This window comes from Pan paniscus, chromosome 12 (genome assembly GCF_029289425.2).
Source record: "Pan paniscus chromosome 12, NHGRI_mPanPan1-v2.0_pri, whole genome shotgun sequence".
Lineage (NCBI taxonomy): Eukaryota > Metazoa > Chordata > Mammalia > Primates > Hominidae > Pan > Pan paniscus.
Window position 1 is genome coordinate 111,320,294 of NC_073261.2, and position 13,584 is coordinate 111,333,877.

Consider the following 13,584-nt stretch of genomic DNA (forward strand, 5'->3'; position numbering starts at 1 on the left):
TTTAGAACTGAAGCTGAGAGTAACAAGAGAGGGCTAGAATTTCCCTTTCCGTGGTGTGTGGCATGAGACAGAACTCCTCGTAGGACTGGAAGACATAAACTTATCATTAGTTGAGGATCGTCTGTCTAATTTCTCAGGCTTTGTCTTGCTTAATTCTCACAAATTGAATGGTCATCTCTCCAATCACTGTATCTCTAGTAAAAAAAGTAGATGCTCAGTTAGTGTTTGTGGAATTGAATGAATATAACCCTGTGAAGTAGACGTCATCAGCACAAATTACAGATAAAGAAACTCGGACCTAGGCTAGACTGTTTGCACCAGGTTACGTAGGTATTGTAATAAGTGGCAAGGGGTAGTGAGCAGATGAGGGTTGGAATGAAAAACTAGGATTGTATGACTTTGGCTATGCAAAATATATGTTTATGCTTCACTTCATTACTGAGGAAGCCTCTGTACAGTCCTACCTAATAGCCACTAAATTGTGACGGCTCTTATATATAGCATTGAGACGGCTCTTATATATAGCATTGAGACCTGTTTATAACACTGTTGACTACAATTCAAACTTAGTTTGCTTTCTACTCCACCCCTAAGATATCAGCAAGCTTTCTTAATTTTATCTTTATGTTGAAGTCAGGGAATGGATCCTTAGTGGTCAGTAGATTTGAAAAGCCCTATTTTTTATTTCATTTTGTTTGGTGTTATATCTTTGTTTTCTTTTTGCCATAATTGATCATTTATAAAGTGATTTTATGGTTTAATAAAGGAAGGATAAGTCACCAAATACAGACCCATCTGTTAAACAGGCATGCCAATTTCCTGTGGTTCTGTGTATGTTTCTTTCTTTAAACGAACAAACAGAAACCTCCAATTATGAAAACAATGCGTGTTAAACCAAGAAAAGTACCAAAAGGCAGGTAGAAGTGATAATCACCAACAGATCTGTCATCCAAGTGTCAACATTTTATTAAATATATATGTAGCCATTTTTCTGCTGCATGCTTTATACAAATTATGTCACATCATGTATAGGGATTTTTCCCCTCAAATTGTATCCTCCTTATTCTTTATTTTTACATCATGATTTAGTTTGTTTTCTGCATTTTGTTTGTATAAGCATTTTCCTCTGTGAAGTTTGTTCTGATTGCATTCATTTTCATCCTCCTTTTCAAAATTTAGATTTTTATTGAGATAATTATAGATTCATATCCAGTTGTAAGAAATAATACAGAGCGATTTCTGGTGCACTTTGCCTAGTTTCCCCTAGTGGTAACATTTTGCAAAACTACAGAATAATATCCAACCAGGATATTGACATGGATACAATTTGCTTGTTTTATTCAGAATTTTCAAGTTTTACTTGTACTCATTTGTGTGTCTTTGTGTGTATTTAGTGCTATGCAGTTTTATACCTGTATAGGTTCATATAACCAGCACCATAGTCAAGATGTTAGCAATGGCAAATCCATATGGCTTTGTAGCAACTCAGTTCTTGCCTTCTTGAAGTAAAGAACTCATCCAGAGGATGTAAGGCAGAGAGAGCCTGAGGCAAATTTTTGAGCGTGAGTGAGAGTATATTAACAGGTTTTAGAGCAAGAATGAAAGGAACGAAAGTACACTTGGAAGAAGGCCGAGCAGGCAACTTGAGAGATTCAGGTGCCCTGTTTGACCTTTGACTTGGGGATTTACACATTGGCATGCTTCTGGGGTTTTGTGTCTCCCCTCCTTTGAGTTTTCTTTGGCATGAGCTGTCCACATGCTCCATGGCATGCCAGCCTTTGGAAGGGGCTGTGTGCGCAGTGTGTTTACTAGAGTTGTACGCATGCTCACTTGAGCCATTCTTTTCTTACCAGTGTAGTGTTCCTACAGGATGTTCATATACCAGTTAAACTCCACCATTTTGCCTCTTAGTGTACATGCTTGAGCCCACTCACCCAACTCCTGAGATCCAATCAGGAAGCTGCTGATCACCAGCTTCAGGAATTTTCTGTCTATTGGGAGACTGCCTTTCCCTGATGTCTGCTGCAACCAATTATTTTAGAGAGACATTTTAACAACCACTTGACTGTCACCTGATGGTCACCTAACATTCTTGGTGTCAAGGGAGTGGAGTCTGTTTCCTCTCCTACCCTGCTCATGTCTGCCTAGCTACCCACTCTAACAAAGATACTGAATAGTTCCAACAATACAAGGATCCCTTTTATAATCACATCCACCCCATCCCTAACCCCTGACAACCATTAATCTTTCCCCCATTTCAGAGTGTCATATCAAAAATATTACATAAATGGAATCGGACAGTACGTATATAACCCTTTGTGAGTGACTTTGTTTACCCAGCAAGAGAGGGCAGGGTGGAACTCTTCCTTTTTATCAGGAACCCATTCCCAGTAAAACTAACGCAGGCCCTAGCTGAGCCTTAATCCATTCAGAGCATCACTCTCGTGACCCAATCACCTCTTAATCCTATCACAGTGGCAATTAAATTTCAACATGAATTTTGGAAGGGACATTCAAACCATAGCAGATTCTATACATGTAAATAATTTATTTTCTTTGGAGCTATTATAAATAGTACATGTCTATTTTTGGTTTTCACATATTTTTTGTTATATAACAATGTGATTGATTTTTGTATGTTGATCTTGTATCCTATGACATTCCTGACTCGTTTCTTAGTTTTAGGGTTTGTTTTATTGTGTGTGATTTCTTTGAATTTTCTATATAGACAATTTATCTGCAGATAGAATTTTATTTTTTCTTTCCAATTTATGTCTCTGTTATTTCTTTTTCTTGCATTATTGTAGTGGCTAGATCGTTCAGTATGGTGCTGAACAAGAGTGGTAGGAGTGGATATCTTAGCCTTGGCATGTAATATGGAAATCTCACCTCCATATTTGGGTCAGTCCCTTTACCTTCCCCACTTTTAAATATTATTGTCTTGAATATCATATGGTTTACAACTTTTGTTCTGATCATCAAATATGATTTAGAACATGTATGTGGAAAAGAACAGTCTATTGTATTTACCCATATTTTTGCTCTTTTTGTTCTTCCTTCTGATACTTCATAGTTCCTTCTTTTATCATTTTCTTTAAGAAAGAAGAACTTTGTTTAGCCAGTATTTAAGATGAGGGCTATTAGTGGCAGGTTCTTTTAATTGTCTTTGTCTGAGAATGTTTTCATTTTCTTTTTTTCCTGAGGAATAGCTTTGCCAGATAAAGAATTTGTAGTTAACCGTTCTTTTCTTTCAACATTTGAAAAAATGCAACACTTCCTTCTGGCCTCCATGGTTTTGGATAATAAATCCATTATTATTCACGTTAATGTTCTCCTATAACGTTGTTCTGTCTGCTTTCAAAGTTTTTCTTTTTCTACCTACTTTTCAAGTTTCAAATTATGGTGTAACTTGGCATGAATTTCTTTGTGTTTGTCCTGTTTGGGAATAATTTAGCTTCTGGAATGTGTAGGTTTGTGTCTTCTACCAAATTTTGGAAGTTTTTAGATATGTCTTATAATATCTTTTAGCTTCACCCGCTTTCTCCTTTTCTTGTGGGATTCTGACTGCAAATGGGTCTGCTTGAGCTCTGGTCTGTTTCTAGGTCCAGGATTGGGAAATACTAGGTCTGGGTGGGCTTCTTTTATTTTGTTTTTTTTTTTTTTTTGGCTGGAGAGACAGAAGATATCTGAATACCGTGTTCTTCAGGCTTGCAACTCCAGGCTAGTGTACTTTCTTTTTACCACTCTTCAGAATTTTCCCTTCACTGTCTCTTTTATGACTCCTATAGTTTATAGTTGTGCTTTGCAGAGGAGCAGAGAGAAGTGGATAAGCCATGTTGTTCGGACTGGGAGCCCTTTACATAAGTTTACCTTTTATTTTTCTTTACACAAAAATTCATTTTGAATTTTTGAATTTGTGGACACAAATCTTGGATTTGCACTTGTTATATATCAAAGTATATCATGATTATCCAACCAAGTATATTCTTTATTATGTTTTAAAAGTATATGCTCAAGTCTAATTTTAGGCCCATTTTCTTCTCAAAAATTCAAAATTCACCAGAATTTATTGCAAAAAATCTTAAAGGACGTAATGAAGAATAATATTAACATTCGTTTTTTAGATATTTTAATATTTGGGCACAATCTTAGATGAGCACTTGTTGTATTTGAAGGTATATAACAATTATCAAACCAAGTATTTCTTTATCATGTTTTTAAAATATGTGCTGAAGTCCATTTTTAGGCCAATTTTCTTCTCTCACAGAAGGTAAAGCTTGCAGCTACAGTGGTAGCAAATTTAAAATTGCTTTCTTAAGAGCTGAGTAACTTGACTTGAAACGCTTTGGTATGATGGAGTATGCAAGCATGCACAAAATGGATAATTATGTAAGTTACTGTATTTTTCACATTTTTAGTTAAAATATGGGGGTCAAGGCTCTGAAAAGTAAGTTACTAAAAATTGAAATGATTAGTGGACATTAGAAGAAAACATTTTCTGACAAAGACATACTCTTAAAAAGACTACATGTGAGAAAGGTGCTATACAAAAATAATTTATCAAATGCATTTTAAACATGGGAACTATTATTTGCACACTATTATAAGAACAAATATAAAGGTTTGACTTACAGTTTCTGTTCTCTTTTCTTCCCTTATGATATAGTTTATTTCCTCAAAATGTATATTACAGTTTCTGAAAAGGAATAAATTTAGATGATATTGAAAACATGATTCTTTTATTGTTAATCTCTTCCTATTCATACAGTGCATCACATACAGAAAATAACCCATGTAAAGTGTACATTTGATAAAAAGGAGAAACTACTTGTTACTAACTATGCTGCATTTAATTATAGTACTTGGAATATTGACACTGCTAGGAACATTGGAAACACTTCTTACAATGGATTTTAGATACTTCTTAAGCACAAACCTTTCCTGCATATAAACTCTCATGTAGACAGAGATTATCCTGCAGGAAGAAAAGGCTAGCAAAACTTCTGAGATTTCAACATTTTTGGAACCTGTTTTTCAGATATAATGCCCAGAGTGACCTTAGTGAAATCACTTAACAGTCACAAGGTATCATTTGTGTAGTTGTAATGTTAGCAAACCTGCCATCTTTTGTCCTGATTTTTAATTTAGTAGTAATTTTTCTTTTGGCAATATCATTTTCTTTTTAAATCTTACATTAATCTCTAATAATGAAACCAGCCACAAATTTATGGCAACTCCATTTGTATTTAATATAATTTATACTAAATTATTTTATAAGTGACAAATTCATTCATTCACTCATTCATTCATATGTGTGTCCATTCACTAGTTAATTCACTCAATAAGTACTTACTGTGCATATACTCTATAGCAGGTATTATTTTAAGGAGTTGAGATAGACCAGTGGACAAAAAAAAATAGCCTCTTCTTTCAAGGAGCTAACATTTCTTATGGAACAAGAAAGGCAATCTTACATTTCTTATGGAAGAAGAAAGGCAACAAGTAAATATATAGCATGTCACATAGTTGTAAGTGCTAAGAAGGAAAATGAAACAGGGTGAAGGAGATGGACAGGTATGGAGCAGTGCTCCTGTAAGTAAGGCAGTTGAACAAGGCCTTGACTGATAGGTGACATTTGAGAAACTTGAAAGGAGGGAGTGAGTCACTCAGATATCTGGTGGAGAGGGTATCTGGCAGAGGAAACAGATCAGAATGCCTGAGATGGGAGTGTGCATGATTTTACTTATGCAAGGGACCTCAAAGGGACCCTGAGGCTGGAGACAGGTTGAAGGTGGTGAGGTCGGAGAATTACAGATGGATGGATGTCTTGAGTTTTTGTTTTTGGTTTTTTAAGTTTCTTTATAAATAGGCAAGGCGACATTGCCAAACTCCCAACTCGAGGTCCAACTCTATTATCAAAAGCTTATGTAGCTTATTGAATCCTCTAGTTTCAGAACATCCTGATCTGATTATAGTGATATTTTGGCTCTGTCACTTGCTAGTCGTGCCACCGGGATGGTTGGCCTGTTTCCTCATCTGTAAAGTGAGATTACTAATACCTGTGCTGTCCTCCACACAAAACTGCTATAAGGGTAAACTGACTGACTGTATTGTGAAATTATTTCAAAAAAGCTACAAAATGGCTGTGGGCTATTATTCCATAGAAGAACGACATGGGCTTTTAAGGCAGGTTTTGAAGGATCTGCTGGGTCACTGTGTGAACAAGGCTTCCCATAGCAATTAGTGATAATTTCATAGTACATAGCAACTTTTGTAAAATGCAGAATTCATGGTGTGACTTTTTCAGATGGCTTCTTGGGATCAGAGCCAGAATGACCATTAAAGTAAATGTTTTGGAAATATGCATTAGTGCAGACAATTTAGCATGTATACAGGTAACCATTCATTCTCATTATCCTTTCAAGGTATCATCATCTGAATGTCTGTACCCAAATCATTATGAACTCATCATCATGAGTGTCTGTGTACCTAAATATAAACAATCTATGCTGAGGCTAGAAAATGAGAGAACCAGACTTTGGCTTATTTTTATGCTTAAAACTGTTTTTTAACCTAAAATAGCATACACTTTCATCCACAGAGACATTGGAGATGTGATTTGTTTTAGGACTGCCTCAATGTAAAAGAAAAACCGTTTAGTTATTCAATGAAAGGAAAAATGGGTGTTTTGTATTTGGCAGAGACTACTTTTTCATTCGAAATGGAGGTATAAATAAAGGATATTTTATTCTATTTTGATTTATAGCAAAAAAGTTCTATGACAGATACACTTTAGTAAAATCATTTCACATTAGAGACATTTTCTAGACAACATGAAAATTAGGATTTCATTTCTAATGCAAATTAGGATTTCATGTTGGGATAACTTAAACTTTAAAAAATTCACCTAATGTTGAGGATGGTGAAATATTACAATTTCAAATAAAGCAATTCAGTCTCTTAGCGTGTATTAAATGCCAACAAGCCAGTTCTGTGGAAGTCTGCTTGTTTGAATTTACTTTGTTAAAGTTAATTAGAACCTTCCTCTGATTGTAGTTCTAAACAATTTTAACGTAATCTGACATTGAGTAAGGCTTAGAGCTTTTGAGGTGGTTGTTTTTCTGATGTTGAATCTTAACACCTTGTAAAACATTTTTTAAAAAAAGTTTAATTAAAATAAAGTAGAATTATTCTATAAACCAATTCAGTAGCCTTTGCCACCAGCTTTAAGTGTGTATTTCTTCTTCCAGGTAGACATAGCTGACATTGAGAATGAAGAGAACCGCTACTGTCTATTCATGGAACTCCTGGAATCTAGTCACCACGAGGCTGAATTTCAGCACTTGGTTTTACTTTTGCAAGCTTGGCCACCTATGAAAAGTGAATATGTGTAAGTATTAACATAAAATTAGCGTAATTAGAGTTCTTTTGTTTGGACTTTAGCCCTAAAAATGTAGCACCTTCCAAAGAGCCAATGAAAGAATAATTATATGTGTGTGCGTAGTCAGTATTTGCCTTTAGAGGAATTTAAAATTGTTTTTGAAATATTGCAATGTCTTTCCGTTTCTCCTTGCCCCTAAACTCTAATATTTTATTCAAAAGTATCAGACAATGCTTGATAATATCTGATTTATGATGTCAACAAAAACAATGTAGTTTCAGTATTTTCACCAGGAAATTTCTTGACTGTCTTGACACGGCTTACAGTGCCAACTTGAGAATCCAAATGGAATAAATGAATAATTTCTACTTATTGAGAACACAATGTTATGTGCAATTTACATATATTATCAGTCGCTCACACAACACACCTACAAGGGAAGGTGATGTTATCTGATTTTATACATGAAGGAACTGAGGCTCAGGAGTTTAACAACTTCAGGTTTCACACGGCTAATAAGTGGAGGAGACAGAATTCTAACCAACTGCTGGCTACCTTCACAGCCCCTGTTGTTTCCTCTGTCACGCTGAGTTGCAGCTGCCACCCGTAGCTGCGTAGGGTACTTATCCAGTCCTGGTGGTATCAGCCATGGAACATACCCCTTTCCTTTGGAAGAAGTGGTCAGATTTCCTCTGAGCACATGGACTGGGTCTCATGAGCTGTGGCTTCTCATTGGCAAATGATATGAGCACCAATGCCCTTGTCGCAAGTGCCTGTTTGGCTCAGGACTGATCTTGCTCTCCCCATGCTCAGCTGACATACTGCCCCCACAGGCCAGTGAACATCTCCACGTGTCTGAGGTTAAAGAAGGATGCTTTTCTGAAAATAAAGTCCTATATCCTGTGAGCAGTTAGGACTGCCAACAAATATCTGGAAAAGATTCCATGAGACTGTTAGTAATTTCCAAAGCAAACCAAGGAGAATGGTGCTTTCGTTTTGTGGTATTTTTTTAACCAAGTGTTTTCAGAAAGAAAAGAAATGTTTCTTAGATCTCTACCTTTGTGGCAGCGATGGCATGCTGACTTGTTTTTAAGAACAGGTTTTTACCTTCACTATTTGAAATCCACAGTGCAGGCTCTCACATCCTAACACCTTTAGTTCACAGTGCACTTGTGTTTGCCACCAGTGATCTTGGTGTGGGTGCCTTCGGAGCCTGGGGTGCTTGTTCAAAGCAGGGTCCTGGGTACTGTGTCAGCTTGTGGAGTCCAGCTCTCCACACTGGGACCTGGGAATCTGTTCTGAACACACTGGGTTAGACTATGTGAGACAGGTGTGGAGCCCACTGATCAGATTGCCACTAGTGCCATACTTTTGTAAGGAAATTAATTATTAGAGTTGAACTGTAGATTTCTTCTTACCCTCATTTCCCAATTCAAAATATGACACCTCTAAGAGATTAACCTTTAGTTTACAGTTTCTTTTACTTTTAGAACACTGACCATTTAAAATCATTCACTTATTCTCAAGAACCAAAATCAGCTTTACTTAAAACATTTATTGCATTTAAAACATTTAGTGCATTTGTAAACCAAAAATCTTAATTTTTAAAGTTGTATTCTTTTGTAGCCACATATGAAATGGAATTTGTAAATTACTAACCTGAGTCTTATAAAACTGCTTTATTAAATCATTAGAATCAGAACAAAGCATTTCCCAGTCTGCTCACCCCCTCCCCTCCTATCATTCATGTCTCCTCTGCCTAAGAGATAACCAGGGCATAAATCAAATATTCTGGAGAATGTATGATGGGATACTTTACAAACAGGTGCTCAGAAGTACTTTTGAATATTTTTTCCTTTTAGACAATCCAACTGAATAAATAAATCACCAAAAAAGGAGTGGGGGTGGGAGAGAGGGAGGATAGTGTGACAATGATGGCATGTTGCCCATCAACACAAAAAGGTTACAACTTAAGACATTTGTTTGATCCACATGACTATAATTTACTAGTACCAACTTTGGTTTTTTAGCTGTAGTTCCTTGTAGGAAAATGCATGGAAAAATACTGAGTTTGTACTTAAGGAAGATTCATTGTTTTCATCCAGTGTATCACTGCTGGCTGGTGAAAAACATATCTTGATAATTTGTTACCAAAGCCTCGTTGCCCATTGGTTCACCATGCTGGCCAAGCAGCGTTTCTCCTACAATGAGAAAAACTGTAGAGAAAAACCCAGGAGAGCTGAGTTCAGACTTTGCAAGAGGAGAAAAGAGGAGAAGTCCTTGAGTGTAGGAAGACTCCTCAGCACACCAGACACTCTCACAGAACTGTGTGTACCTTGAAGTAAGCAGTGTTCTTTGTTCGCACAGATTGTCAGTTTGAGCTGAGACACAAAGGCTTTGCCAAGGGCTCCTCCCCTTGTTACTGTTGCACTTGAAATTCTTTTCAGGGCCCAAGGAATAAAATTCTTTCAAGGGCAAGACCATCCCTGGTTGTTCAATGTCTAGAATGTAGTGCTGTGCTAATGAACCAACAGACTCTTCATAAATAGTAATTTTTTCTTAATGTAAGTAAAATCAGTACCCTGCTCCTGGGGCCATGAAATGAATTTACCATTAACTTGTCAATAGAAATGGAAATTGTGATGTTTCTATGAAACACAGGGTAGTGTCAGTCAAGACAAGGGAAAGAAACGGCAAACTTTTTTATGCTTTTATGTTTCCAATACAAGGAAACAACGTGAAGCCCAAAGTATGATCTTCATACTGCTTGTCTGTGGCTTCCTCAACCTATGCTCCCCAGCTGACCTCTGCTATGCAATACCCTGATTGTAACTTAGTCCTGCCCTGACCCCATTACAATAACAATAACAATGATAATAATAGTAATAATATCAACAAGAGGCAGTATTTATGTAGTAAATAGTAATGTGTGATTGCCATTAACACTGATTCTTCACAATTACATACATCATTCATTAAGGCAACTCTTCAAGGAAAAAAAAGTCATTAAATACCTTTTCACAGTGAAAAAAACTGAGGCCCAGAAGGGTGTGACTTCCCCAGAACCATACAACTAGGCAAAAGTATTAAATAACTTCTCTGAGGACCCAAATAGTCAGGATTTGGGCCCGAGTCTGTCTGGCTTCACAAAGCCTTTGCTGTTTCAATGCACTTACTACCTCCGTGCTGCTGGGCTGCTTGCTGATACCACAGGAAGCTGCTTTTTCTCCTTAAGGTGTTATCTTTTCTACAAGGTTGACTTGAAGCAGCACGTCACCTAGATTCTGATTGTAATTTACCGTAAGCATTTCACTTGTTTTAAAATTTATCACAATTATGATAACTTTAGTCATTTCCAGTGCCTTGTATTTTTCTCCATAAACACCAGCATAACCAATAATCCATGGGTGAGACTAGCTACAGTGATGCTAACCAGATGTACGATGGAGAACAAGGAAGGATTGGGGAATGAAGTTTTGAAAATGTGTCGCTCTTTGTATAACACCAAGCAGATGCTGCCTGCAGAGGTGAGTGGATATTTTGAGTGCTTTCCTAAGGAGTGGCCTTTGCTTATCAGAACTCTTTATTGTAAGCAATCCCAGAGACTGGATTTGAGGAACATTTAGCTTAAGTAATTACTGGTAAAGGCCATAATTTCTGATGGATCAGATGAAGAAAAGCAGTGCTGAAAGGATGCTCTGAGGCTGCTTTCTTTTTGTGGGGGCCAGCGTTTCCTGTACAAGTTCCAGAATATAACCCAGTTTTCAGTTTCTTCTGGATGCCCTTTTTTGTCAAACTCAAGTTTATGTTCCAAGTGGCCATGGTAGCTCAGGCATTATCTGCCTGAACTAGGCCAGTTGGTAAAGTAGTAGTAAACTTTAGCACTCTTCTCAGCAGATAACCAACCACTTTGAATTTTACATGCTTTTTGACATCATTGTAATGAGATTGCATAATCACAATATTTTTTCTCTGCGAAGTATGGTCAAAACTCAGGCACCTCCTTTTTGACCTTTGTTCTCTATTTGATCCCATTTTGACTGTCACAGAGACATTTATTATATACATATATATTTTATATATATATGCATATATATACACACACAGACACATACATACATGTATATATATATATACACATACATACACATGTGTGTGTGTGTGTGGGTATATATGTATGTATGGAGAGAAAGAGGGAGAACATTCTAAAGTAAGCACATATTAATTTCAGCTCCCTGCTGTGGATCCCACATCAGCAGTATAATTTACATGTCTTAAATTTAAGCATTTGGATAATGGCATTAAATTGATTTTGCATTCCTACTATGTAGGAGATAAACTTGAAAATAAATTTGTAAATATGATCCTTTAAATCCTTATTGTAATCACTCAAGGAAAATATTCTCATGAATGCACATTTAATGAATTGTTTTCTGAATGAGGGCTTGGATTTTTTTTTATTGATTTTTGAAATATTTTATCCATTTAAAGAAGTCTTCCAACTACCAGAATGACACAATTATTCTACAAAATAAAGTACCAGCACCAAAAATTACCTCCCCTTACTCTAGTATAAAGTGTGATTTGGGCTGTGGACCAAGGTCTGCTTGTATCAGCCACTTATGAACCCGTGATCTGCTCTGCTATATTGTGGGCTCCTGGAGAGGGGGAACCATGGCTATATCATGTCTGTGATACCCAGGGCAGGATTCAGCCCACTGCATAGTATGGGGACTCAGTGCACTTCATTATCCCCACCAAAGTAAGCAACATGTAAATAACATGAGATTCACCTTTGCTTGAATATAAGCTAAGATCAAGCATTATTAGATCAGGACCAAAGACCAGCAGTGTTCTACTGTCAGTTCTGTCGAATCTAGGTTAGGAAAGCATTGTTTAAGGTCTCCTGTTACTGCCTAACAGGAGGTGGTAATGGTGATAACCAACATTTGCTAACACTCTTGGGCTTTCATCTATATTGCCTCCTTTAAACTTCACCACCTTCTGTAAGGAGATTCATTTATCTCCACTTGACAGCTGATGGATTGGAGGGTTTGAGGTCAAGGGTCTTGCTCCTGCTTCTTCAGGCAGTGAATGGTGGGTCTGATCTTCAAATCAAGTCTCTGTGCTTGAAAGCTTGAGAAAGGAATCCTTCCAGAGGAGCCATTCCTACTACCTTTGGGAGATACATGAATATTGAATGTCTCTCATGCAATTGTATAAATGTTACTGTCAGTTTTCCTTTTTCAATACTTCCTTCAAGAATGGCCTATAGAATTTAGCATCTAGATGATCAGTATTTAAGATATAAGGTTGTTAGGATCTCTGTCATTGTCTGAAGAAGTTTATTTGTTCTTTAAAATACTCTTATCGGTTTGGTTTTACTGTAACTTTTGCAAGGCAAGGAATGTAAGTTGGCTTTGACATGGCCACTGCATCCTTGACCCTGACATCATCTCACCAGCTAGCTAATCAAGGCTCAGTAACAGTTATGTGTATCAGGCTTCCCCAAACCCCAGGCCGAGGACTGCTATCAGTCCATGGCCTGTCAGGTACCAGACTGCACTGCAGGAGGTGAGTGGCTGTAAATACAGCTTCATCTGTATTTACAGCTGCTCCCATCACTTACATTACTGTCTCAGTTCCACCTCCTGTCGTATCAGTGGTGGCACAAGATTCTTATAGGAGCACAAGCTCTATTGTGAACTACACATGCGAGGGATCTAGGTTGTGCACTCCTTATTCCTTATGATGATGCGTCACTGTAGCCCATCGCCCCTCGGTGGGACCATCTAGTTGCAGGAAAACAAGCTCAGGATTCCCACTGATTCTATATTATGGTGAGTTGTATAATTATTTCATTAGATATTACAGTGTAATACTAATAGAAATAAAGTGCACAATAAATCTAATGTGCTTGAATCATCCCAAAACTATCCCCTCCATGGGGTGGACTATTCCATAGTCCATGGAATAATTTTCATCCACAAAACCAGTCCCTGGGGCCAAAACGGCCTATAGGGACCACTTGATATGTATTATCTTTTAGCCGCCTGGGAATAAGTCCTAGACATATCTGTGTCCATGGCAGTAATATTCTCGTCAGCATTCCATTTACATGTTACATACATAGAAGAATAGCGTGTTCTTTTTACTGATGAATGTGTAAGAAGCTGTGCTTTCTGTTTCCTATCGGAAAATGA

At 37.1% G+C, this 13,584-nt stretch overlaps 1 protein-coding gene across 3 annotated transcripts in view; it reads left to right on the top strand.

The window, feature by feature from the left end:
• Positions 1-13,584, top strand: part of NBAS (NBAS subunit of NRZ tethering complex) — a 393,407-nt gene that overhangs the window by 362,720 nt on the left and 17,103 nt on the right. For all 3 annotated transcript variants that reach the window (XM_003826980.5, XM_034952644.3, XM_055108231.2), the window contains 2 exons: positions 7,251-7,390; positions 10,770-10,908. In XM_003826980.5, the coding sequence (XP_003827028.3) occupies positions 7,251-7,390; positions 10,770-10,908 (279 nt within the window). The remainder of the gene's footprint in view (positions 1-7,250; positions 7,391-10,769; positions 10,909-13,584) is intronic.